We start from the raw sequence: 25,821 nt of genomic DNA, 5'->3' as shown, positions 1-25,821 counted from the left end.
GGGTCCAGCTGGCTGGAGGAGGTCTTCGCTTTGGACACCAAGTCATGCACCTGGTCAGTGTCCAACATGGTGAAGGAGGAGAGGCAACACTGCAGTGGGCAGGCAGTAGGGGTGTCGGCACCAGGATGGTGGGGAGAAGGGGGGGTTGGCGTAGAATATTGCAGAAGGTGATTATGAATAGTTTCCACTTTTTTCTGAAAGAAGTCCAGGAACCTGGAACACAGATCAGCTGCATCAGAGGGTTGGGGGGAATCAGGAGGGCGCAGTAGTCGGTTGATTGTTATGAAAAGCTTTTTAGGGTGGTTTTGTTGGTTATTAATAAGTATGGAGTAGTAGAGTGTCTTCGCCTTCAAGAGAGCCTCCTTGTAGTCCCTGATGTGGTCTTTGTAGGCCTCATGGTGTACGGTGAGGCCAGATGTCCTGTAGCGCCTCTCAAGCTGGCGGCCGGCTGCTTTCATGAGGCGGAGCTCAGGAGTAAACCAGGGAGCGGGGCGTGCAAATGAGACCAACCGGGTTATGGGAGGGGCAACTGAGTCCAGACTGAGGGAGAGAGCAGTATTGTAGTGTTCCACCAGACCATCCACGGTGGTGTTAAGAGGGGGAGTGGCCAGGTGGGTCACAAGGGTGGAAGACAACAGGGATGTGCAGACCTGTTTGGTTTTCCGAAATGTGATGGTTCGTTTACTGGGCTGACTGGGAAGGGGCACAGAAACAGAGAATGAGATGGCGAGATGGTCCGAAATAGCCAGGTCATCACACTGGAGATGACAGGGGGTGATTCCAGTGGAGCACACAAGGTCAAGGGTGTGCCCCTTGGTGTGTGTTGGAACATGCACATGTTGCGCAATACTAAAACAGTCCAATAGTGACAAAAAGTCAGAGGCAAAGGGGCAGTTAGCCGAGTCCACATGAATGTTAAAGTCACCCATTAAAATAGTAGATGGGTACATGGGGCAGATGGTGGCAAGCAACCCGGAGAGCTCTGACAAGAAGTGGGTGGAGGCTTTAGGCGGCCGGTAGATAAGCAGCACTTGGAGCTGTGTAGCGCCTGCCAATGCAAAATGGAGACTTTCGAAGGAAGTGGAGCTGACTGGAAATTCTTTGACCAGTATATTAGATCGATGAATAACAGCTAGCCCACCACCACGGCCAAGGCTACGGGCCTTATGAAGATACACATAGTCTGGGGGAGTGGCTTGGTTAAGAGTTACGAAGTCCTGCTGGCTCTGCCATGTCTCTGTCAGACATAGGAAGTCCAGCTTTTTATCCAGAATAACTTCATAAATTAGTGGGGCTTTGTTATTTAGTGAGCGAGTGTTTAATAACATAAATGTGGCAGCCCTATTCATGGAGGCAGCAGCAGGGGTCACAGTGCAATTGATGGGGAGCAGAGGACACCGGTTGACAGCAAGTGGGCGTGGTTTGTTATGATGACGTTGCAGCAGAGAAGCGGTGCACCTAACTGAGGGGACAGCAAGAGTATTATCCATGTAAACAAACTTGTGCCTGGCAGCCCTATGCACGTAGCGGGGGCGACGAAGTAGGCAGAGAGATCTGATGACCTCAAGACAGTTCGGAGAAGAGAGAGTGCTGAGTTTTAGAAGTTCAGCCGCAGAGTAGAGAGTCATGGCAGCGAGACAGCGCATCCTAGCTATCCAGCTAAGAGCACCAGAAAGTGTTAGCCTGCTAGCGCGGCGGCTAACTACGAACAGGAAAACTTCAGCAAGACTATTATGGAGGAGGCAGTCCGGGTGAACCAGGTCAGTTGCCGCACTGTTGATCTGTGTCAAGCAGGGTATCCGTAACACGAACACTCTCGTTGGTGGTAGTCCACAGATCGTCTTGAAATGAATGAAAAGTATACGCAGATTACACAGGCTGACGAGAATGTAGCGACGCGAGATTGATGCCTACTAGTAAGCAGATCAACTCGTAAACAACAGCGATTTGCAAATCCCTGTAGCAGCAACCTGTAGACCCGCGATTCAGAGGTAGGAATCCAAGTTTGGAGTCTGATAATTTTAGCGAGTTGGAGAACTTTGGAGAACTGAGAAGCGGCGACATTCACGCCAGCGTCCTCTCAGCCGCCATTGACGGCTAGTCAAGGTAGAATGCATACATTATCATCACAGAACTAGCATGAGAAGGAACAGAAAAATATCCCAATATATAAAGTAAGGCTATAAAAAGGAGGGGAGTTATTATTTTTTAGATGTTGTTGGAATTTATTATATTATCAATGAATCTGTTCATTTAACTAGCACTGTGATACTGCCCCCTGGTGGGTCCATGCATTGTTGCTGTTGGCCCCAAGCATTGTTCTTAATTACCTGAGCTAGAGATGCCGCTGTGTTCGGCCGGCTGGTCGCTGACGCCTGAGCTGGCCGTCTGCGGGATGGCGGTGGTCCCCTCTGTCGCCATGGCACCGTCGCTGCCCGCAGAGCCCACACTGGCCACACTGCCGGCAAGAGATGCCCTGTCACCCTGGCCAGCCTCCGAGTCTTGAGGTACCTCCTCAGCTGCCATATAATCAGTCTCCAACACACCTGCAAAACACAACACAAAGGACCCTACAGTCAAAACTCAGAGCTGACAGAGGAGAAGACATGATGTGGTCAGTGATGACAAAGAAAATCACTAATCCATCTCCCACTAAACAAACTTGTCCAGTGTGGGGAAAATGTGGCATTTCCCTAAACTTTGGGAATAATCTACAAACAGACCTAGAATTAGAAACCTTTATATTCATGTCTGTTTTATTGTTATTTTTGTATATCTTGTTGGTTTTTTGTATGTGATTTTTTACCTTTTGCCAGGTTTCTGTTTTGACATCAATGGAACCTATTCATACATTTTTAAAACAAAAATGCAGAATAAAAATGTAATAAATGATCCTACCCGGCACGCTGGCTATGCAGACGACGTGTGTGTTGCAGGCGTAGAAGCTGTCGAGCAGGTCAGAGGGCTGACTGGCATCCAGCACCATCACCTTGGTGGAGGAGTGGGTGCTGGTGCAGACCCACACTCGACTAGAAGTCTCATCCAGGAGGACCAGCTCCTTCTCCTGCTCCCCTTTCTCCGGATCCTTACAGACAAAAACGAAAGGGAGTTTAAACCAAAGTGCAGAGAAACATAGCTTTCTAATGTGATGCCTCTTTCTTGGATCACTTGCTCTTACCTTGCTCTCTTGCTCTACCTGGTCCAGGCTGCTCTGAGAACCCTTCGTCTGCTTCGTTAGCTCCGGTAATGTTCTCGCTCCGGACAAGTTGACCCCTGCAGCGCACCACAGCTGGGGAACAGAGACAGATAAATGCCAGGTTTCTCCAAAAGTTCAAGAAAAGGACATACCGCATTCTTCTTTTATCAAAGCGCTTTTGTGTACCTTCATAGAAGCATCTTTCTGATCCAGTGGTCTCAAGTATACCGGTACAGGCAATTTCATTTTGTTCTCCACTTGTTCACCATTTGCTATCTGTCAGGGTATAACCAGGGCACAGACTTTAAAAACTGAACACCACACACATTTAGAGAAAGAAGGGCAACATGATCAACACATCACAATGTCAGTAACCAACCATGCTTTCCATGCTGATTTGGAAACAGACAAATAAGGCTTTCTGTTAACAATTTGTTTCTTTTGTGTGTTTATTTTCCGTCACTGCTCTCATCGTTCTTTGTTTGTTTTTTAAACTGTGCAATGACCAGCTCTGGGTTTGCTAGGAAAAGGCTCAAGGCAAAGATGGCTCAGCCCGCAACGCACCTGACCCGTGTCTTGAAACACAAAATCATATAATCATATCTTAAGCTTCTTGATATCAGGATTTATAAGTCACTTCCTGATTTTAAAGGGTGGTTTTTATATAAGGGAGGGGCACCTACAGTTTTCCTATTTGGTCTGAGGTTGGCCCAGAGTGGCAGACTGTAAATACTACGACTATGTGCAATGCAACGTAAAACTAAGTGAACCGAATCACCTTGAAGCTCTACATTTGTATTAATGATACAATGAGGAATAAAAGCCATAAATCCTCCTGTGTAGTTTATGTTCAAACTTTCACTTCCTACCTTGTACTTGCTGGGCAGGCTCCAGCCGTGTGAGGTGACTCGTCCATCCTCCTTCTGCATGTGGGCCTTGACTTGTCTGTACTGAGCTCTCTTCTGCTCTTTACGGGACGGAGAGTTGCACAGGTCCTTTCTGCACGAGAGCAAAGAAAGAGAAATGTCGTTAGCATACACACACATTATATACGTGTGCATTATTGCAGGAATTTACGTGAATATAATATTGTTAGAAATATATTCGGAATGAGTTATAAAGGACATCAAACCTAACATATTGAGGTTTGTATTTATAAAAAGCTTCACATATTGGGCCTTTTTCTGAATTTCCCTCTGCAGGTTCAGCTTGATAAACTCCAAATCAAGCTGAAATACACAGTTAACTGACTCACTCTTCATTGAGGAAGTCGAATGTCTTGGACTTTTCCGTGGGGAACTGGGAGAAGGTGCTGCTCCTCTTCACCATGCCGCCCGGGGCGTTGTACTTCATGTTGGACTGGGCCTCCACCTTCCTCATGACGGCAGAACTGGGGGAGGAGGAGCTAAACAGTCTGCTGAAGCTGCAGGTGGCAGAGTTACAGAAAGCCAAGAGGGCAACAGAGCAGACAGGAGAGCAGGGACAAAGCAAGGAAAGGGGGGGTCAACAACCAACCAGACAACCAAGGAAGTGACACCAACATTTACTGTTCAATGCATGCTGGGAGTCGGGGAATAGGCATACTTATAGCCATCATTTTTGTACTTTTATTTTTTAGCCCTAACCAAATTGATATATCACTAGTGTTAAGTTAGATACCTAAACATTTAGCATGTATAATTGGCATGTGTAAATACAAGCTTGAATAAACAGATAATAAAATAAACTTGGCACTTTCTTAATGTCAAATTCATGAAAATTGTATCATAGTTTCCACATCAACTATATATTGCCAATATATTGGCTGTCAACCGAGTCAAATATTTAACCCTGATTAATTGCAAGATGTCCATAGTGAACTCGCAATTCATGGTAAACTAATTCCCCTTTTTTTAATCCAATCTAAATGTACCTTAAAGGATATTTTTCTAGTTTTTTCAAACTCTGGAAAGTGGCAAAATATGACACTTTATACAAAATGTATCCACAAATGATCTTTCTAATGATAACAGACTGAACACTGATGCGTCATTATTGTGCTGACAGTAAAATCAAATAACACATGAGGTATTAGCTTACTGCTTGTTATTTTCAACCAGTCCATTAATGATGCAAACTAAAATAAGCAGAGTAAAAGAAAGAGACTAAATGTGTTAAAAATCCCTTCTAATTAAAGATGACTCTAAACAAATCCTGTACATGTATCCAGCCTGCTGCAGAGACTCAGTCCATCTTTACCTCCCTATGAGCAGACAGTGTAGGAAAACATACATTTAAAAAAAGGCACACAGCAGGCGGGAGACAGGAAAGCCCAGGGCACAAGGAGAATCATGTCTGAGCAATTTTTGATAACAACAACTGATGCACTGCACGGAGAGAGAATTCATGGATAAAGACACATCAAAGATGGATCCGTTTGTAATGGAGGAGCAGTTCTGTGTAAAGGGAGGGAGGTGAAGAGAGGTTTGGCTGGGTGAATGTGTATTAAACCATCTTTACCTAATGCTGCCAAATCAACAGCACATCCCAAGGAAAAGAGAAGAAAAATATATTTGAATAGTTGCAAGAAAATGTCGAGTGGACCTCAAAGTTAAAGCCCTGATTGAGTCGGTGAACACAGAGAAGAAAGACACACTGAACTTGGGAGGACTTACAACTGCCAGATGCTGGATTTCTTTTTTTCTGACAGTGATGGATTTTCTCTCGAAGCCCTGAAGAAAAAGACCAGATGATATCAGGTTACCAAATGTCAGGTTAATAACAAACCAAAGTTAAGCGCGTCTGGAAAAGAATGAAAAATGTTTGGAGTGTTGCACGAGTCTTTTCGAAAGGAAGCACACCATCTTTGTTTAATTCATTCAAATGTTATACTCATGTTGCATGGTCATAGTGTCAGTATGTCAGTGATTGATTTCACTTTGAAGAGGCCTTGTTCTCATAAAATTGGAAATCAAGTTTTTAATGTGGTGAAAAGTAATTATGAGTGATAAATCTGTGATGGCCAAAAACACACTCCAATAATAACCTTAATTTAAACTGTAATGTTCTTATGTAAAAGTGCAGGCTGTTTATTCTGTACCGGATCATCTCTGTCCACCGCACAGCTTCCTGCAGCTCCATCAGCCTCTCTTTGTACTGGTTTCTCTCCATCAGCACTCTGGCCATTTCCACTCTGGTGAAGCGCTTCCTCTGGGCTGTAGGTACATCACTCTGTGGCTGAACACGATGAAACCCACACGTGACCACGCAGAAACACATTTAATCAACAAGGGGATACAATACATCTTGAACATCCGGTGCACACTCAACAAATGTTGCTATTTTGTATTTATTTATCCGTCCATTATTTAAAGAGGGACACTATGATTTAGACTTAAAATATTTCTGATTGTGTGTTTTTGGAGCTGTGATGCAATTGTTTCATGACAAAATGTAAGGTTAAGTGACCTCACAGTGTTTTACTGGCATTTGAGGAGTCTTATACATGTTTGATTAATGATTTGGATAATATCCTGGTGAATTAAAAACTGTTTTGCTGGGATAATCAAAGCCCCATGCCCAAATTCATTGCAGAAATTATTCTAAAAAGTGAAAAGAAAACTCACGTCTTCTTCCTCTTTAGTTTTGCTTTTCACTTCCTCCACCTCCAGTCGTACTCTGGAGAAGACCATTTATACAGGAAATGAATAAAGACATACAGAAAAAAATATCCAATTAAAAACGTCCTGTTCTGTTATTTTACAATATGCTTTAGCCCGGTGGTAATAAGCTCATAGTGGCTTCCTGCTGACTGTCAACCTACTTTTTGAGTTCCTCCTCCGTCTCTCTGTTCTTGTCCTCCAGCTTGGCCTTGGCCTGCAGCACAGCCTCCATCTCTCCCTGCAGCATCTCCTTCTCACAGGTCAACTCGTCCACCTTCAGTATCAAGTCTTTGTTCACCACGTTCAGAGCATACCTGGACAGAACAAAGACATTTTCATTTATGCGTTAAATACTTTCCGCTTATTCAAACAGGAACGATTAAGAAGATATCACATTTCAAAAGCACAACATCAAATATACCAACTTTGTCTCAAGCAGCTGTGAATTCTCCTGAATTAGATTTTCAACTTCCCGGCCCATACCTGAACAAAGATGAGGATTTAGTTCATTACAACAGTGAACAAAAACTACAGCGACTACATACACACTACAGATTAATATGCACCACTACAGATTATCAATACTAGGGTGGGAATCCAACAAGACACTACATAGTATGTGAAATATCTCCAAGTGAGATATTTGGCACTGTACAGCACAATAATCTACCACAAACACACAGCACATGACTGACAGGAGAAGGATGGATAGAGTGGGTGGGGTCTTACCAATCAAACTAAGGTCTGAGAAAACCATGCAATCCAAGTCAGGCGGAAAGAGCAAGGAAGAGAGAGAGAGAGAGAGAGAGAGAGAGAGAAAGAGGCGGATATAATGTGAGACAGTAGGATGACCAAAATGATGAAGAAGCCGGAGCTAAACGTGTAGCTGTTGACTCCACCAGCTAAAAGATGCTGCTGGGTATCTAAAGCTAGTTGGATAAGACATTTGCAGAAGTACAGAGAAGGAAAACAGGAAAATACGAGGGGGCCAAAAATAATTGAAACTGTAAAAAGAAAAAGTTAAGGAAGCATTATACTCCATCATCCATGCACCAAACTGTCAAAAGTAGGCAGCTACTGTATGCATTATTGTTGATTAACATAATCAAGAAGAAGCTTTGAGGAATGGATATGGCAGTGATTTATGAGTAGAGGTCAAAGGGACATTACTATGGAAAGGTTTGAGGTCATACACACCAGAGTACTCCACTGGGTTTATGGACAAAAGCCAGAGGATGAGATACGGGAGAGAGAGAGGTGATGTTAACATGGGTAAAAGGCTAACAATGCAAGTGGTGTAGCATTGCAGCAAACAGCAGACGTCAGAGTATCAATGAGTTTTAAACGTGTACCATCAGAAGAGCAACAGCTGCTAGTCAAGCATAGCCGGTAAAAGTGCTTTATGGGCATGATTCAGAAATATTCAGTTATTATTCAGGTCATTTTTAAGTAAAACATTTCAATAATTCAACAAAATGAGCAGTTTGAACTGATTAAATTGACAAAATGCCTGATCTTTTCAACAAATCCCCACAACATGAATTAAGGTCAGGTTTGCTTCACAGAGTCTGTTATTATCTACATAAGGACACCTTCAAGTGACTTTTCAAGTGGACTGTTATACCATGGCCATTTACAAAAAGAGGAAAAGATGCATTTAGGTTATCCGACACTTTTAAAATATAATAATATAACATTTAAAAATGAATAAGTACCATTGATGGGGTTTAATCAGCCATGGCCACGGTATAATTGTCACCAATAACATATGCAATCCTCCCACAACATGCAAAACAAGGAAAACTACTAATAAATATTAAATACCCAAAAAACAGAGAAAGACATTCAATATAATTCAGAGAATTTAAAGTATTTCATAAAGACTATATCACACAAAGCAGGTTTATTGTTTTTAGAGGATCCTACATGATTTATGCTGCTTGAATCCATTGCAGTGCTGCTTTTTTCCAAAGCAGATAAAGTTTTTGACTCACCCAGCAGGTCGGCCCCTTCGTCCACGTCCCCTATGAGTCCAGTGCCTGCCGACGACAGCTCTTCAAACAGAGACTCTGTGTTTCGGTCAAACGCCATGTTCTCAATCCCTTTAGTTGGAGTACTGGAAGAGCAAACGGAACAGGAGGTGATGTTATGCTACGTGCTAAAACGTGGTTTGAACCTGGCCAGACTGCTCTGCACTACCTGCAGGGCTTGTATCCAATGGCATCCATGTCCAGCTCTGGGGTAGACTCAATGATGTCCTGCACATCTGAGCTGTCCTCATTTTCAGGCAAACCTACGAGACAAAATACCAAAGAGTGGGAAGGAACATTTATGAGCAAATCTCTGCAAAAAATATGCACCAAGATTAGGATGTTTTAGTAACAAAGATATGCTATAAAAACCCTACTGTATGCCAAACCTCTATGTTGTATACTGCATTAAATATAGAGACATAAATGAAGGCCACTGAGACTAATGGATGATTAGTGAGTGTGATTCTGTCACTTGATGTTTGACCCTACCCACTGATATGGAGCTGGTCCCCGGTGCAGCCTGCACCTCCATGTTCTTACTCTTCCCATCTTCCCGCTCCATTTCCGAAGCCAAGTTGGACATTGGTGTGGCTATCTTGGAGCCGTTAAAGTCCAACAGCTCATCCTGCAATAAAAAGAAGCTTAATAACAACACAGACAGCTATTCAAAGACAAGTGTCAAAAAGTCGGGTATAATGACACAGTGCCAAAAAATAAAATACAGAAAACATTCGGAAAACAAAGATAGCAACAGCATAACAACACAGTTTACGATCAAACATCGAAGAACAGGTGCTAAACACAAACTAGGGAAGGAAAGATGTTCACTACAGACGCTACATGCAGTATTACAGAAGACACAAGAGTCCAATTTCTCTCTACTCTCCCATTGTGTCGAGCAAGACCATTATAATGATCTCAAAGTAAGAATCTACCTCAAATACACAGATTTTTTAAAATGTTTTTAGCGAAATTGGATCTTATGAATACAAAAATCTTAAAGAACCTTGAAACATTTAAAACGAAAGTTGACGTTGCATCAAAGTCAGATGCAGAGTGAAAACATAGTTAGCACACAAACACAGACAAGGAAGTCCACAGAGCCACACAGATTGCAGGGGGGGCTGTTTACCTAACTCTAGTACACAACACAACACAAACCCACATAATACTTAACAACAGACGAGTAAACAGAAAGTAGTGAAAGTATAAATGCACTCATCAATAGACCTTATGTCACACAAATACAGCAGTAACACAAAAAGAAGATCATGTGAACGTATGATGCTATGTTATTGTACAATGAGTGATGCATTGAAGATCTGCATGAATGAAACAAAAATACAAAGCATGTTAAATCTAAAAGTCATGCAGTTAAACGGAAAAAATTAAAGGAAAAGTCCAGATGCAACCATGCCGTTATTGATTTTAAAAGATGAATAATTAACCGATCCCATCTGTGACACAGCTGACGGTTTGTTTGCACCGAGGTTTTTAAAAGACCTCATTGTGGCCTTCAAACAGGACATGGTTGCATGTGGCACCATCTAGCGCAGGTGGTCTGTGAAGTGAGGGTCTATAAATGAACAAAGTGAGAGGCTTTTGAAATGATGAAACAGCATAGTGGGGGGGGGGGGGGGGGGGACACGACTACTGAAGCCCACACAAACACAGACGGTGTGCAGGCGTGCTGCTGCTGCTGGCAATTTTGTTGCTCGTCCAACTACCTTGCAGTCGTCTGCCAGTGAATTCCCCCAAGTAGAGTCCTGCGCACTCTTACCCTCCCTTTCCTTTGGGGGGTCGACAAAATCCAACTGCTTTTGGGGGGATGGGGAGAGTAAGAATGAAGCTCACGTAGGCAGAAGCAGTTCAGCAGAAATGCATACACCCCAAAGTGTGCATGACTGTGTGTGTGTGTGTGTGTGTGTGCATGACTGTGTGTGTGTGTGTGTGTGTGTGTGTGTGTGTGTGTGTGTGTGTGGGGAGGTCATAGAGTAGCTTGTGAAGTTAAGAACTAAAGGAAAGGAGGAATAGATTCATTTTTAATTAAAATCAAATTCAAATATTGATTAAATGAATTCAATGTTTTTGTAAATAATTGTCTCTATATGATACACCTTCAAAATACATTGAAAGCGTCCAATGTTAACATCTGAAGAGCTGAAACAATTAGTTGATCAATGTTTGTGATGGGAAATTGAGTGTGGTGTGCTAGTAGCGGCTAAAGTAGCCTTGAGCAGAGAGGAGAAGCAGGCTAAAGAGGTCTCACTCCTGTTTAATTTCACTAGACCAGACTTTCTTTCATTTTCAAACTTTTGAGTCTTCAGCCCAAGCTGTCATTTATCAGATTTGTTGCAGGATTCATAACAACAACACAAATCACTCAAATTACAGTGTAGTAGAGTGCAACCTTCAGTTAATTTGCTTTGTGAATAAACCCTTAATGAGACAAAAAGCAGGGATTTTAAAAAACAATATAATAATGCCAGCTTTAATGGGATGTTCTTCCTTAAATGACGCATATTGTGGATGGAGATTAGATGGTTGGCATGGGAGCATAAACTCCTCATTGACCCGTCGTCTCTCTAACATGAAGTACCCCCCATGCCGGTAAATAAGTATGACGTCTCAAACTAAGAGCCGATCTGTACATTACAGCAGCTCATGTTCAAAAGGCCGTTAACAATAAGCGTCCTGTAGCAGAGATTACATAAGAACTAATCACATCCCAGCTAGCTTTATTTCCCTCAGTGACTGGCTGCGAGCCATACAGCCGCATCACTCCCATCATGCATTGCGCCACAGAGCTGATGTCCCAGTTTTAACAAAGACTGTGATAACATCGTCACCCTCCAGGTTTTCACTGCCACAGATACAAACACAACACACACACACCAGAATTATTTCCAATGTTTTGCACAGAAAACGGTTTCATTTGATCTTAGAGAACATAACCATAATAACGTCTAAATAATAACTTGTTTCCGATGTAATTAAAGCAGTGTGACATTAATTAAATCACTGAAAATAAACAGCATCAAGAGAACCGACAAGTGTGCATATTCATTAATGGCTAAAGAGGAGGATGTCTAAAAACAGAGATGGCCTTGTCACACGCCTACTGAAATACGCTTAAGCACGCCGGAGCCTTATCAAAGGCTCTCTATTTTTAAATGGATCCAAAGCCAAAACTGCTCTATATTCTAGCACTGGCAGGATGTCTGCAAACGCTCAGCTAGGAAAAAGGGATTATAACCACCAGAGTATTCACCATATTCTTTACATTGTATGTTGCTCATTTTGATCAAACAGCTAGATGATGTGAGGGTTCAGGTTATACTTAATATTAAAGGAATCAAAAAATGAGTTTAATTCAATACCATGATAGTTTAGAGAGGACAATTACAATTAATCTGGACCGAAGATATTAAGGAGGAGGAGACAGTAACTCATTTATCTACTAAACTGCATAATCTGAAGCTCATTTGTATTCTGAAATCCCTGCCGTTTTCAGGCTGCTATCAACTAGTCTATAATGAACTCCTTGCAGAAAAAACCCCCACTAGAATAAAGTCATTATTTCCAACCTATTGTGATTAAATTCATGGAGTTGCCTCCACACACCCACCTTGAGGCTGGTGTTGGACCGCGCTGTGTCGGTGAACCTCCAGCCCTCTGTGCCCGGCGTCTCTGCCCTGGTCTGCGGGTTGGGGCTCAGCACAGACACGCCGCCAGAAGACGGGAAGACGCCCAAAGAAAGAGGCCGCTCTCTCCTGGAGGGACATGAGTGTTTTGATTTGAAGGTTGTTGTTTTTTTACTGACAAACTTCACTTTTTTTAAACTTTCACAAAATATATATATTGAAAACACTCTAAAAAGCAAAACTGTAACACAATGTAATGTGAAACTACAGTATGCCTCCTGTTGGAACTAAACTGGAAAACGGTTTGGTTAAAATGATTCTATAGAGCGCCACAGGCATGACATATTTTTGTAGGCCGACCCGGCAGTAAGCTGCGCATGGGTTCCCTCGACAAAAGAGCAATGCAATTTCTCCATAGGATTTTGGAATATTGTAAAAAATAAGCTCTGTGGAAAACAAACCCGTTTGATAAATGCACGTTTTGTTCAGCCGGATAATCTCCACATGTCTACCCTACGCAAAATGCTAACGTTATGCTATAAACGAACTACAGAAGAGTACAGCAGGGTCGTAGGACTTCAACGTCACGCCAACTTAAGATCCTTTCAACTGACTTCTGTGCGCTTAACTACAAGTATTTCAAGCAGAACAGTGGGAAACAAACTTAACGGGAGTGTTTACGTGTTCGGCGTAATGACGTACAATGTCCTCGACAACTTCTGTAACATCCTATGGAAAAAAATCGCACTGACTGAGACGAGGGAACCGGGGGTTGTAAAATGCTAACTCACTTAAGGGTTTTAGGACTCGTTCCTGTTCCACTCTATAGTGATACATAATTTGAGAGGCTTCATTAATAAATTCCACTATAAATCCACACTAACTTGTTCACAGATCTAGCCTTTATGTTGTGTGCCATGACAGACCTGAAAGGCCTCACGTTTATTTTATGGAGGGTCATATAAGAACAATCATAACGCCAAGATTTGGACTTGAAAATGCTGTCCATGTCAACAACAAATCTTGATGCTTACTAATAACGGAGTGTCTGAAAACAAAACACATAGGGAAGCATCACATCAGCTAAAGCCTCTTGTTTATTGTGATTAAACAACAAAATGGATATGGGGATGCATTGTCAATGGAAAGTATTTTACACCTCCCACAACCAACTGTCATTTATAACCGTCTTTATGAGGTTAGTAAGTCTTTCACCTGTTCACCATCCATCCAATATAACGTTAATGTAGCATAAACACGTCAGTACCTGTTGTGGTCTTACCTGACTCTGCCGACAGCGCTGGACTCGGAAGTCTCACTTATCTGCTGCAGTTTGATCCGCTCTACATGCTCCATATAGTTATGGATCATCTGAAGAAATCAAAGCAAAGATCCAGAGGACACCGTCGATGAACGTGCTCAATAATTACAACTCGGAAACTTTTATTTTCTTTCATCGTTTGTCCTTACCTCTGTGTGTCGCTGATGCAGGGAGTTGAATTCCTTCTTTAGCTCCAATTCCCGTTCTTCTAACCTGGCAACTGAATCAGAACCCAACACAGGTCAGTACAGGGTGAATCATTTACAAGGCACAATATCATCATAGTTTGTGTATGAAAATGAATGAACTGTGGTGTTTTGAAAGTGGTTATGATAAAGGTGCCATAGAATGCATCTATCTGGTATTTGACATTGTTCTCTGATGTCTACAAAGAAGGTATATAACTTTGGTTGATCCAAAAAATGTCCAGATGTGGTTTTACAGGCCCATTTACAACCCTATGATTTGGTCCTAGAATGAAACGAGCTGAATTGCCTTATTTGGGGGCTCATTTAAATAATTAGGACGAGCTCTGCTCTGATTGGCTGGTTTACAAGGAGCAATCCATGGCTGCCTCGGAGCCCACAGAAGTGAGTGAAGTTCATGAAACTGTGAGAGAGGAACCATGGGGGCTATTGGCATCCTACCTTACATGTTTGAGCCTTTATCTGAGGAGGAAACTGATGAATTTGAAGAACAGCCAGTTGGGCGGAGGTTGGAGAGCAGCGTTACGGAGTGATAAGTGTTAGCGTTAGTGTTTCCAGTAGCTGGTGTATGCACATGTTGGGGCTGGACTACCGTGTGTGACGTAACACACAGGGATTGTTGTAATTCGCCTGCTTTACCACTGTGATATGCATATTCATGATTTGCACGTGAAGGAGGAAACAATGGTGTTTGAGGTTCACGGTATGCGAGTTCAATGTACCGAGCTCTCCTTATTCAACCATGCCAAGGATACAGTTTTCCATTCTATGGCACCTTTAAAGGCTATTTCTTGTCATTTTGTGACGTCGCCACTTATTGCAACAGCTCAGTGCCGATAAAATGTCCGGCACAAAAATAAATCTTGAAAAACATATCACTCATTGATTTGTGTGCAGCTCAAACACAACGTTTACAAATAATGAGATGCTGATTTCCCCCTCTGTAACTTATGAATGCTGGCAGAGGGGGGTAATCTTACTCAAATGGGTTTCAATGTTGGGTTCACTTGTGAAAAGAAAAGAACCCTAATCCCTTATTAACACGTCAGGTCTAGCCTAAGCCACACGCAGAGCTACTGCGGCAGCCGGATATACAGCATAAAGGCTGGATACTATCAATTACAGCAGCTAAAGCTTCTGCGTGCCGGGTGATGATGTATTGCCTATTTGTGTATTTTGGCATTACCCCGGGATGGAGACATGCATTGAAGTGAAGTAAGGAAGGATTTACACAGTGGAGAGAGCTAAAGACCAAAGTAATCCCTCCAGTGTGTTCGCATTAGTTCTGTGCACGTTTGGCAAATCACTGCGTGGAGAAGCTGGATGTGCGGCTGAACATTAAGCCAATAATATTGATTGAATGAATAATTGATTTCAGTAAAAAGCTGTTAACACTGAAAAACGAACAAATACAACACTATGAAAGCCAACAGTGAGGTTTCCCTGGTTATCCATGAAAGTCCCTTTAATATGTTACACATCTTCTGGGAAACAAAAAGGGTGAGATGTGTTTCAATCTTCCTCATCTGATTTTGTACTGAGGATAACATGACGAAGCCTTATTCACATGACAACAAATCATACATAACTGCTGTATCACCAACCATTAAAGGGCCACACTGTGATTCAATTCCTCTTTTACACAAAGGAGCGTCCTATATCTCTAAATAACTCCTCAACATCAGGCACCATCTCTGATCTCACGGAACAGATGATTTAGATACACATTCCAAAAAACAAAACCGGTAATTATTGTGTTTTTTCTGTGCATCAAAAATCTGAGCTACTCTGTAATTGTCCGTCATAAGATGTGGACTCTGTCCTCCACGCCTCAGGACGCACACAGCTGAGGTGCTGCACCGTACAGTGAATGATTGACTATTCACTGCGAGTGGCAGAGGGTTGATTGAGCATGAACATAAAGATGCAAAGATCTTATTTTTCAGAATACTACTCAGGTTAGCCCCTGCCTAAAAATGGAAGAAAATAATGCTGGCATTCCCTTCCCTTCAACAGCTTTGTGTGAAAAAGACTTTAAGCAACTTTTTGTGTTGCTCTGCCACTAGACACTGGAGCGGTCAGTGTGTGAATCCACTCTTTCTTTCTTTTTTTTAGGACAGTGGAGAGTGACAGGAAAGTGGGAGAGAGAGTCGGGGTGGGATCCGGAAAGGACCACGGGTCGGAAATCGAACCAGGTGCCCCAGCCAGTCGCGCCACGGCCGGGGCTAGTGAATCCACTCTTTCCAACAAGCCATATGGAACGAGCCAATCACTTTGCCTCCATTCTTTAATCCACCAGTAAGATGGGCGGTAATGTACGGTCGCATAAGGAGGACTTGAATAAGAGAAATCCTATAATCCCATTATTGTTACACTCGCAAAGAGGGAGAGTGTGAATACGTACAGTTGTGTACGTGTGTGTGTGTGTGTGTGTGTGTGTGTGTGTGTGTGTGTGTGTGTGTGTGTGCAGAGAGAGGAAGCCATGAGAGACATCAAACAGGTAAAGAAAGATGTATATGAAGAGAGTAAAAACAGCGCAAAAGTAGAGGGGAGAAACAGAGCATTTGTTTAACAGATAAACCAAAACATCATGCTGAGAAAGTGTATTTTGATTTGCTCTGCTTCAAAGGAGAAAAGGTGGTTGTATTAAGAGCTACATGGTGTATTATAAATCACCTAATTGAGTGTGCATGGAAATGTGTGTGTGTGTTGTGTTTGTGCTTACTCTGGTCTGCATGGTTTTTGATCTTGAGTTCCAGTTGCCGCGAGTGGGACTCCTTTCTGTCCACGCGGTTCTGCAGGTCTTTCTTATCCTGTTCATGAGTGTCCTCAAACTCAATGAACTTCTGCTCAGAGACACACACACACACACACACACACACACACACAAAGACACACAGTCAATGGCACCAAATCGCAAACCCATCAAAATGTATGTGTTTTTAAAAAAAGGGCCCTATTAGGCTTTTGGAGGTTTGTATGTTATTCTACATGGAAGTGGTTTGCAAAGACTATAATCCCAACGTTTCCTACAGAGGGAGTTTCTCTCCCGCAAACTCCCCCCCTTGCCTAAAACATCTAGCTTGTAGCTTGTAGTTATTTTTGACATTTGGTAGAAATTATTGATGGATCAGCAGATCAGTAGTAATAAAAAATGATCGTAGCTCTTGACACAGTAAATTACATCATTTCCCAGATGACATGTGTTTATCCGGACATTCCAGCTCCTTTGTGTTTCCTTGTAGTGTTTATGTGTCAGCGTCCACATCCTGCCAGCTGAGGAAGCCAGGGCCATAACGGGACTGCCCTCTCCCTCTTGACACATTGTCCTACTGTAGCTTAAATATTAACAATGTTATATTGCTCTAAATGACAGAACAGATTCAGTGACAACCTGGCTCAAGATTAAAGTCATCGTCTGCATAATGTATTAGAGGTACCCTCTGCAAAATCCACTTTTCTATGCCTTTTATACATAAATATGTGACGCCGGTGTGTTAAGAGATTCGTAAAGTTTAAAGAACCTTTTGTCCTGATCCATTTATATAAAAACCTGAAGTCTGAAAATGAGCGGATCAGATTTTGTGATGTCACAATGTTTTTGTTGGGTTGTGCAACCATTAGCCAATAACCAACCAAGGTAACACCCGCCCACCTTATCACCTGTATCTCCTCCTAGAGGCCAGCAGCAGCTCATTTGCATTTAAAGTTACAGAATCAGCACGGGGCTGAAACAGAGGGGGATACGGCATGCTACAATTCATGATCTGTTTGGTATTTCGAGCCAAACACTTCTGAGACATGTTTGTATATATCTGAGACCTATAATATATTGTCGAAATAGAGTATAATAGGGGACCTTTAATGTTTGCAGATTAGAAAAGTATTTATAAGCAGCAAATCTCGTCAGTAGCAATCGCATAGTCATCAAGCGATGATTGAGGGTTAAGATACCATAAATGCAGGTTTGGAAGCAATGGCAAACTGGAAAGGGCTGGGAATTATTTTTAATGTTAGGATGGATGCTTCAGACTTAATTAAATGTCAAGTCAATCATTAATATCATAAAATAATTTGGACTGTTTCATTTCATGTCTATGTCTCGAAATTATAATGGAGACGAATGGAAACAGGAGAGCGGGATGAGAGGTTGAAAATGTTATCTTTTTTGAGTCAAAAAGCCATGAATGGTCAAGAAGGTTATAAAAAATCAATTAATCTCATCTGGAGTCAGCCTCCTAAACAGTAACACCCTACACTACTTCCTCTGGAAATGTGGCAGGGTCAGCCCACGACACCAGAATGTGACACTCAAACCAAGGCAACAAAAAAAGGGAAAGGAATCAAAATGCAAGCTAGGGGAAGTTCCCTTTCTGCTTGTTTCTGACAAAGGAACACATGAACTGGAAGTAATATCTCCAACAGGCTCAGCCTATCCCTGCTCGCTCTTGCTCAGGGGAGTGGTCAAACCGTCTTTTCCCAGGACAACCCCCTCAACACTGTGCATTCATATTTGACATGATGTGTTACTATAACAAACGATGATATGGCAGTAGTGGTAGTCTGCATGTCTATGAGTGTTTGTGTGCCTGGCTTTCACTCTGCTTCAGTGTCACTGTGTGTGTGAAGCAGTCTACGTGTCCATAGCATTACAAGAGCAAAGCAAGCAGGAACAGAAGGTCTGAGTCACATCACATTTTCCTTCTATGTAAAAGCTCAGTGCCAGGAGGCAGATGCACACATGTAAATCACACACGTGTGGCCATTGTTGCAGCCAAAACACAAGTGGACTGAAACATGCGCGCAAACACTCACAAATTCCTTTTTTTATGTAGCCTTTTGCTACAAAATATACACATTTGGTACGAAGGCGTTCCACATCAGCAGATGCTGACGTGATTTTATTTATTTATTTGTTTATTTGAAACATTGTACATTTAAAGCAAAAGGCTATAGCACATGGTGGAAAGGAGCAGGGAGAAGAAAATCTTAATGAACCCGTCCCTTTTTAAAACAAAATTAAAACAAAAAACAGAAAATTGTAAAATAAAAAAGCAATATTCTGTCACCAACAGAAACCCAAAACCAGAACACAATCAAAAGTCTGCTTCATATTCTCGGATTAGTTTTCCTTTATACATTTTTTTAAACTTGAAAATGTTAATAAAGCCCTTTAAATCGTCCGTCAAACTATTCCACCTTTTTGCCCCAACTACAGACACACATTTGCTTTAAAGTAGTGCAAACTGATGCTTAAAATTAAATGTTCTCCTGTGTTACTCCTCCTCTGAAATTACAACACATTTGTTTGGTATATTTTCTGGTGTCTTCTTGTTTTTGCGTTATGCATAAATAAAGCCATCTGTAATTCCATTAAGTCTTTTTTTTATGTCAGATTTGTAACGGTTGCATAATGTCTTACGTGGCTGAGCAGTAAGAAAAACAACTGTCCGCAATTATCTCAGATTGTGTTTAGGAAAGTAAAAATAATAGAAATTATGACTGAAGTTGTGTAGATTGAAAGATGTGAGGCATTTACTAGACATGGTGATTCTAATGAGACAATCTACAAGTTGATCCAACATTTTATCAACCTTTAACCATATTAAGGACTAAACGGCAGGTGAGCCTCTGCTGCATTAAATCAGATTTTTTTATACATCTCTATTGTTTATCATATCATCTTTTTTTATATATCAAGCCTCTCAACATTATGGAAGTGTACAGAAATATGCCTATAAGCTAAGGATACTGAGGTCATCATCATCTTTTTCCTCCATTAACCCGTTAAAGTAGGCTAAGTTTGATTGAGTTCTGTCTCTGGTTTCTAGGGGCAACTGGAGCACAGTGACACGCTTTGAGTGTAGATGAAACTTTATCCTGAATACACTCCTGTATTCACTGTGCATTTTTCTGCCTGATATGCGCGGATGCTGTGTGAGGTAGAGAGATGGTCTATAAATCAGATGGTCAGTGGTTCAATCCAGCAGTCAACATGTCGATGTATCCTTGGGCAGTATACTTAAGCCCATGTTGTTCCCAATGGCAAGGTGTGTGTATGTGTGTGAACATTTCCCAGAGGTTGCAACTTGTAAGGCAGCCTCTGCCACTGTATGAACAAGTGTCAATGGGTGAATGCTGACTTATACACTATAAAGCACTATATAGATGCAGTCCATTTGGGGTGTGTGATTGACGGATCATTGTAGGTGATAATATGGCTTGATGGATGAAGAGTGGACATGGTGACCTGCTAGTAGTACAGACTGGTGGTAGTAGTAGTGGAGGTTATATGCTCATCATAAGGGTATAGCTTGGGTGAAGCTGTGGTTGAATGCTTTTTGACATGCATCTACTTTCTATTACAAGTAAATCTCTCATAATTGTGACTGCTTGTCTGTCTGTATAATCTTTGTTTTTACTTATGAGACAGAAATGCTCCAAAAAGCTGAGTCACATCACCTGCTGTTGCCTCATTCAGGGTCTCACAGGCTTCCCTTCACTCTTTGATGCTAAATGCGAGCTGGTGCAATAAATTATACATGTATATACTACAATTATAGATTTGACAGAGAGGGAATTATCTTGTTAGAAAAATGATTTGGTTGTCCTTAAGAATGAACTCCCATCCCGCTATGACACACAGCTAATACAAAAGGCCATTTCAGCTAGCCATGACACTGCCTTGTTTACATCACCGTGGCAGGACGGTGGGGATGCTGCCAGGCCACGTGTATAAGGTAAATTAATCGCACAGGGATGCAGGGAGGGCAAAACACCTGACGCAGCCCCCTTTTCCTTCCCCTTTTTCCCCAGCTCCATTCAACCCACCTCCTCTGCATGTTTCCTCAGCGCTTTCTCCCGCTCGTACTGTGTGACGAGCTGCTCGTTGTCCTCCTTCAGCAGCTCCAGCTCCACTTCGTGCTCCTGGTTCTCCGCAAATACCGAGTCCAGGTTCTCCAGCACTGCCACCACCAGCGGCATCAACTCCTTCACCACGTCCTCGTCGTATTTACCGATGAGCCTCTCGAACTCGCGGTAAATGGAGTTGGCCAGGCCCGATACCCGCTCAGACATCATCGCTGATGTCCCCGGGTCGTCCTGGTACACAACTCCGTCTTCCAGCTCCATTTTTGTCCTCTCCCTTTCAGCAAACTGGACCAATATGGGCTATTCCGCCTTACCCCGCCACTATGAATAATGTTATCCGCCTTATTGAAAGCAGCGTTTCTTTAAATACACATTGAGGACATTATACATGGCTGGACGATGTAAAATAGGCTACGTGGATTTCTTCCTCTTTTCCCCTCACTTGTCCCATGCTGCTTTCAAATGCTCCTTCAAAGCTTTTACTTCCCAGTTTTACTAGAAAACCGATATCACACGGCTAATTCGAAAGCTCTAAAGTGATTTAAGTATATGTAGCTCATCACATTCTGGTGATAAAATATAAGAATCTAATACTAATATTCTATAGTAACGTTGAAATCATGACAGTTGTTGGTGCAACAATTACAAAACAAACAGGAGACCACAAATTAAATTAGTATAAGTAGCCTAATGTGTCATATTTCAGAATGCATTTATACTTGTACACCGGATAACATATGCATAACATCAGCTGGGATGTTATAAAAAAGCAGAGCTGTTCATTGTTAGAAACTCGTTTGTTTGTCATACAGGCAGCAAGATTTCCGACGACACATGAAGGCACCATTACAACAGCTGAGTTGTTGACCAGATCACGTGATGACGTCACGTCATGTTAACGTAATTATTATTTGACACAGAGTAACGTGATCTTTTTTTTATTATTAAATACATTAATTTCACAAGAAGGGTATTTGACAATCCCAGACTCAAATGAGCGACGTTTACCCTGAAGCTTTACATAGGTCTACTTTTCCTTTCCATGTATACTCACATTCAAATGTACTCGCTCTCTGAAGAAAAGAGGATAAATTATTGTTAAAGTGTGGAATACAAATAAATGAATACATTTTCCTGGACAGCAGTACTGTAGTAAAATGTTTAATATACACCCTGCCCAAACATTGAAATGGAAAATACTTTCTAATCAGTTACAGGTACAGCATGTGAAGTTATTAGACAAAAATACTTTTGCTTTCCATCAAAATTAAGTATTTTACCAGCAAATGTTCAGATTCTCGAAAACCTGGAGACAGCAAGACAAATTACCACCCGAATAAACAAAACACTCCTGGTCAGTTAGGACATTTCAGAGGTCGTTTTCGCTAACACACTGCTGCTAAGGATAACAAGACCGTTGGAGGGACAACGGACTATTATCAACTGCAGAAAGAAGTCCGGTCGATTTGTCGTCAGAAAACACTATGTCGTACTTTTTGAATATTCACTTGTATATTTTGTTAGGGCACAAAACTTTGGATTCATGATGGTTCAACTGTCCTCATGAAAAATAAGAAAAACAACGCAGGAGAAAGAAAGGATAAAATTCAGATTTACGAAGGGAACTCAAAACAAGATCGACAGGAAGTTAACATTTACGAACAAGCATCCGGGAGCTTTCCCTCTACGCAAGGCCTCGCCCCATAGCCGATAAGAATGGATTGTGGAGTTCTCGCTAATCACATCAAAACATTATTAATACCGCGCCTTTTTTAAACAATGAGTCCACTTATGATGTTCAGACAGGGAAACAATGTTATTTGAGATCTATGTTCGCCGTCGATTTATAGTTTAATTTAAATAAACAAAGGAAAGATGTATGGTTAGTCTGCTGGTGAACGAGTGGCAGGACACTGGCATGTTTTTAAACAATTGTTAAAGGAAAGAAAATGTGAAAAAGACAGTTACAGAAAACCTCGATTGGTGATGCCGTTTAGTGACTTTCTTGTCGCCTCAGTCTCAGTCGTTGGTAGTACGTTGTAGAACGGACTATGTTTTCTAAGCGAAAGAACACATTACCCTTTACATACATAACAGACTACAAATGAAAACCTATGAACCATATTGCCCACTTTATGTAATTATCTTTCCCCACACTGACATTTCACACCTAAAAGCATAACTAACAACATCATAATGCAAAGATTCAAGTAAAGGGGAAATAAAGCCTTTTCATACTTTACTCAGTGGTATAGTATAGATGTGACACATTACAGGCTGCAAATTAAAACCTAAAGCCATATTGCCCACTTTATGTAATGACCATTCCAGACAGATTGTTTGCATAATGTTATAAAAACAAGATCGACCTCAGCAGTCTGTAGTTTTACAGGTGGTTGACAAAGTCTTCTCCAGATGTAATTATCCGTCTCAGTGCGCTCAGTATCAGTGTATCAATGTCGTCATTTGTGTCGATCTCTGAGTGGTAGTTCTTCACAGGAAAGATGCGGTTTGTTGGGAAACCCAGCGTGCCACTCACCTCCTCAATCTACATTTAAGAATTTTTGTATTTAATAAATGAAAGTGCTGATCCAAGGAAATGTTGCTGTTAAAATATAACAGTGTAATAATATGATATTCCAACTTGAATTACAGCTCTCTACAATCTAAATTACAGACAGAAACGTACCTTTTCCTTCAGGTACTTGCTCTTATACACGTTCCTTATATCGTTGCTGACCTCTGGACAGACGTCATCAATTTTGGTGAGAATAGCAATTTCAGGAATCTCTGCCAATACAGGGCAGAATCAGATTCAATCAAAAAATAATTTTAGTACGTTTTTTAAAAAAAATGTTTTATTACATTTATGATTGTAATAGAATAACCCTTACCCATGTCTCTGGCTGCAAGTCTGACTTCCCTCAGCTTTTTCTGGAAATCGCCGGTCAGGAATACTGCTGTGGAGGCTGAGATGACGCTGACCAGAACATGAACTCTGTCATTTAGAGCAGGTTCTTTGTTGTAGTCTTGGTTATTCTCAGACAAGGGAGAGAAGGGATTGAACTGAAAAACAATGTAAAAGTAAAGAAAAATAATTTGGCATGCACAGTAGTAGTACAGTACAGTGGTTTATTGCCTTGTTAGTTTTCCATATTTTACATGAATAAAATTACTAACTAGTAGAAACAGAACATTGGATGTTATTTCTCACATATTTTCAACATATGAAAAAGTTTAATGAATTCAGTTGTACATTGTAACCGTCATTCATGTGTCCCTTCATGGCCAGTTTGATGTCTTCCACACACACTCCTTGACTTGTATCCTTCTCGAGGCCCATGATGTCATTGAAGACAAAAGGGTAATATTTCCTTGGTCCTCCTTTTGCGATTTGGTAGGCTCTGTACTGTTAAACATGAACATGCCTTATAATAAGAAACAATACACCAGACTTTATTTAACTCAACAAAAGAAAAACAATTAAATAAAACTTTTTAAAAAACAGAAACGTATTTAAAAGAAAAACTGTTACAGTGTTTGACATTCATGATTCATACTTTTGTGGTGAAGCTCCCTTGAGATATTGCATCGATGCCAACTCGGTTAGATACTTCGCCCCGCAAAGCACTTTCCACAGAGTTGATGAAGCTGGACTTGCCAGCACCAGCAGGTCCATAAAGCATGAATCTGAGCTGGACCTCCTTATCATGAGGCTGATATTCCTTCACAAACTTTAAGTCTCTTTCTTTGTCTCTGTTTCAATAAAAAAAAAAAAACATTAGATTATAGTTTAGATTAGAAATGTCACTCTAATATTATTATCAGTTTTGCATATGGTGTAACTGATACCCAAGATTTTAAACTGCTATGTGACTGAAAAAACTGACAACAAATACAAAATGGCACAACAAAGGTCAGTATCAACAAAGCATTGCGGGTTCATAGTTATGCATTGAAAAAATTGCAGTTGAATAAAAGCCACTAAACAACAGAGAGAGCACAAATTGAATAATCTCTTACCCCCAAGGTACGGTCCTCCATTCTTTAGGTAAAACTGAAAAGTAAAGTACACATGTTGCGGTAATACACAAGTTCCATTTTTAGGAAACACCAAATAAACAAAGAAACGGTTAGCTTTATCTATGATTTTAAGCAATGTTCTGAAATATTTTGAGCATCTTACCTTTTGGAGACGGTGGCACTGGATAAGGTTTGAAAAAATAATCCATGACTTCAAAGAGATATTGTTGTAGAAACCTTATCAACACGATATTTGAGTCAGAATATTTCACATTATTTGTAAATTCAGATGTCTTGCAACCTCTCAACTGACTCAACTTTGCTGCACAGGCAAACTATTAATTCTTTATGAATATGTTACAATTGGTTTAATTGATTTTGCAGAGAATATAGAACAGTGATGTGTTTACTAAAAAGAACCTGGAAGAGCTAACATGTTCTACATACAATTGATCAAATTAAGTAAATTGCAGTGCCCCACAAAAAGTACTTTACTTGCATTAAGCCAATATGAGAGCATTGGTTGTTATTTATTTCGAGATGACTGCATTTCCTTGATTGTTTTGTAATTGTCCATCCTTACGAACTGATCAAACATCTATATCGGTATTAAAAATATAATGCAAAATCTTACCTCAGCTGACGTGTCAGTTGAAAGAAGTGGTGTTGTTTAGCTCAAGTAATGACTTCTTTTTCACTTCTTTAGCAATAGAATTAGACCACAGTTTCTTTAAAAAAAAACTGTGAAAAGTAGACCATAATCACAAGTTGACATTTCTAAACTTGTGAATTTAGAGACATTGATACCTTAACGTGTCAGTAGTTGTTGAATCCTGTTTGGTGTTATCTACATTGAAGTCTTTTGTGTGAGGACACACCTCTATAAT

At 41.1% G+C, this 25,821-nt stretch overlaps 2 protein-coding genes across 9 annotated transcripts in view; both read right to left on the bottom strand.

The window, feature by feature from the left end:
- spag9a (sperm associated antigen 9a) overlaps positions 1 to 21,367 on the bottom strand; it is a 29,249-nt gene extending 7,882 nt beyond the window's left edge. For 2 of the 7 annotated variants that reach the window (XM_063903446.1, XM_063903447.1), the window contains exons 1-21: positions 20,873 to 21,367; positions 16,767 to 16,887; positions 13,985 to 14,055; positions 13,797 to 13,885; positions 12,499 to 12,643; positions 10,598 to 10,687; positions 9,360 to 9,495; positions 9,037 to 9,130; positions 8,832 to 8,953; positions 7,567 to 7,581; positions 7,263 to 7,320; positions 6,999 to 7,151; positions 6,802 to 6,853; positions 6,276 to 6,412; positions 5,851 to 5,907; positions 4,452 to 4,619; positions 4,066 to 4,195; positions 3,383 to 3,472; positions 3,179 to 3,289; positions 2,899 to 3,085; positions 2,331 to 2,546 (exon numbers count right to left, since the gene is read on the bottom strand). In XM_063903446.1, the coding sequence (XP_063759516.1) occupies positions 2,331 to 2,546; positions 2,899 to 3,085; positions 3,179 to 3,289; positions 3,383 to 3,472; positions 4,066 to 4,195; positions 4,452 to 4,619; positions 5,851 to 5,907; positions 6,276 to 6,412; positions 6,802 to 6,853; positions 6,999 to 7,151; positions 7,263 to 7,320; positions 7,567 to 7,581; positions 8,832 to 8,953; positions 9,037 to 9,130; positions 9,360 to 9,495; positions 10,598 to 10,687; positions 12,499 to 12,643; positions 13,797 to 13,885; positions 13,985 to 14,055; positions 16,767 to 16,887; positions 20,873 to 21,172 (2,542 nt within the window). In that variant the 5' untranslated portion in view covers positions 21,173 to 21,367. The remainder of the gene's footprint in view (positions 1 to 2,330; positions 2,547 to 2,898; positions 3,086 to 3,178; positions 3,290 to 3,382; positions 3,473 to 4,065; positions 4,196 to 4,451; positions 4,620 to 5,850; positions 5,908 to 6,275; positions 6,413 to 6,801; positions 6,854 to 6,998; positions 7,152 to 7,262; positions 7,321 to 7,566; positions 7,582 to 8,831; positions 8,954 to 9,036; positions 9,131 to 9,359; positions 9,496 to 10,597; positions 10,688 to 12,498; positions 12,644 to 13,796; positions 13,886 to 13,984; positions 14,056 to 16,766; positions 16,888 to 20,872) is intronic. The other 5 variants (XM_063903448.1, XM_063903451.1, XM_063903449.1 and 2 more) reach the window with 3 other exon arrangements.
- A 466-nt stretch (positions 21,368 to 21,833) lies between these two features.
- LOC134877802 (interferon-induced protein 44-like) lies at positions 21,834 to 25,821 on the bottom strand. 2 transcript variants are annotated; one of them, XM_063903453.1, is made up of 8 exons: positions 25,569 to 25,821; positions 25,098 to 25,171; positions 24,935 to 24,968; positions 24,472 to 24,667; positions 24,168 to 24,320; positions 23,806 to 23,977; positions 23,601 to 23,701; positions 21,834 to 23,459 (listed from the first exon to the last, which is right to left on the bottom strand). In XM_063903453.1, the coding sequence occupies exons 2-8, from the start codon at positions 25,141 to 25,143 to the stop codon at positions 23,298 to 23,300; spliced, it is 864 nt and encodes a 287-aa protein (XP_063759523.1). In that variant the 5' UTR covers positions 25,144 to 25,171; positions 25,569 to 25,821; the 3' UTR covers positions 21,834 to 23,297. The 2 variants fall into 2 exon arrangements, with proteins under 2 accessions (XP_063759523.1, XP_063759524.1); XM_063903454.1 differs by having other exon boundaries at positions 25,098 to 25,115; positions 25,569 to 25,796.

This window comes from Eleginops maclovinus, chromosome 16, assembly GCF_036324505.1.
Source record: "Eleginops maclovinus isolate JMC-PN-2008 ecotype Puerto Natales chromosome 16, JC_Emac_rtc_rv5, whole genome shotgun sequence".
Taxonomy (NCBI): domain Eukaryota; kingdom Metazoa; phylum Chordata; class Actinopteri; order Perciformes; family Eleginopidae; genus Eleginops; species Eleginops maclovinus.
Note: the sequence above shows the minus strand (reverse complement) of the source record. Positions and strands in the feature narration are given on the sequence as shown.

What these genes read in the sequence shown, in the direction of transcription:
- LOC134877802 (XM_063903453.1), bottom strand. Translation starts at nt 25,143, where the DNA reads ATGGATTATTTTTTCAAACCTTATCCAGTGCCACCGTCTCCAAAAG. An exon ending in AGTGCCACCGTCTCCAAAAG is followed by an intron (nt 24,969 to 25,097) that starts GTAAGATGCTCA and finishes TTTACTTTTCAG; the next exon opens with TTTTACCTAAAGAATGGAGG. An exon ending in ACTTGCAGCCAGAGACATGG is followed by an intron (nt 23,702 to 23,805) that starts GTAAGGGTTATT and finishes CTGTATTGGCAG; the next exon opens with AGATTCCTGAAATTGCTATT.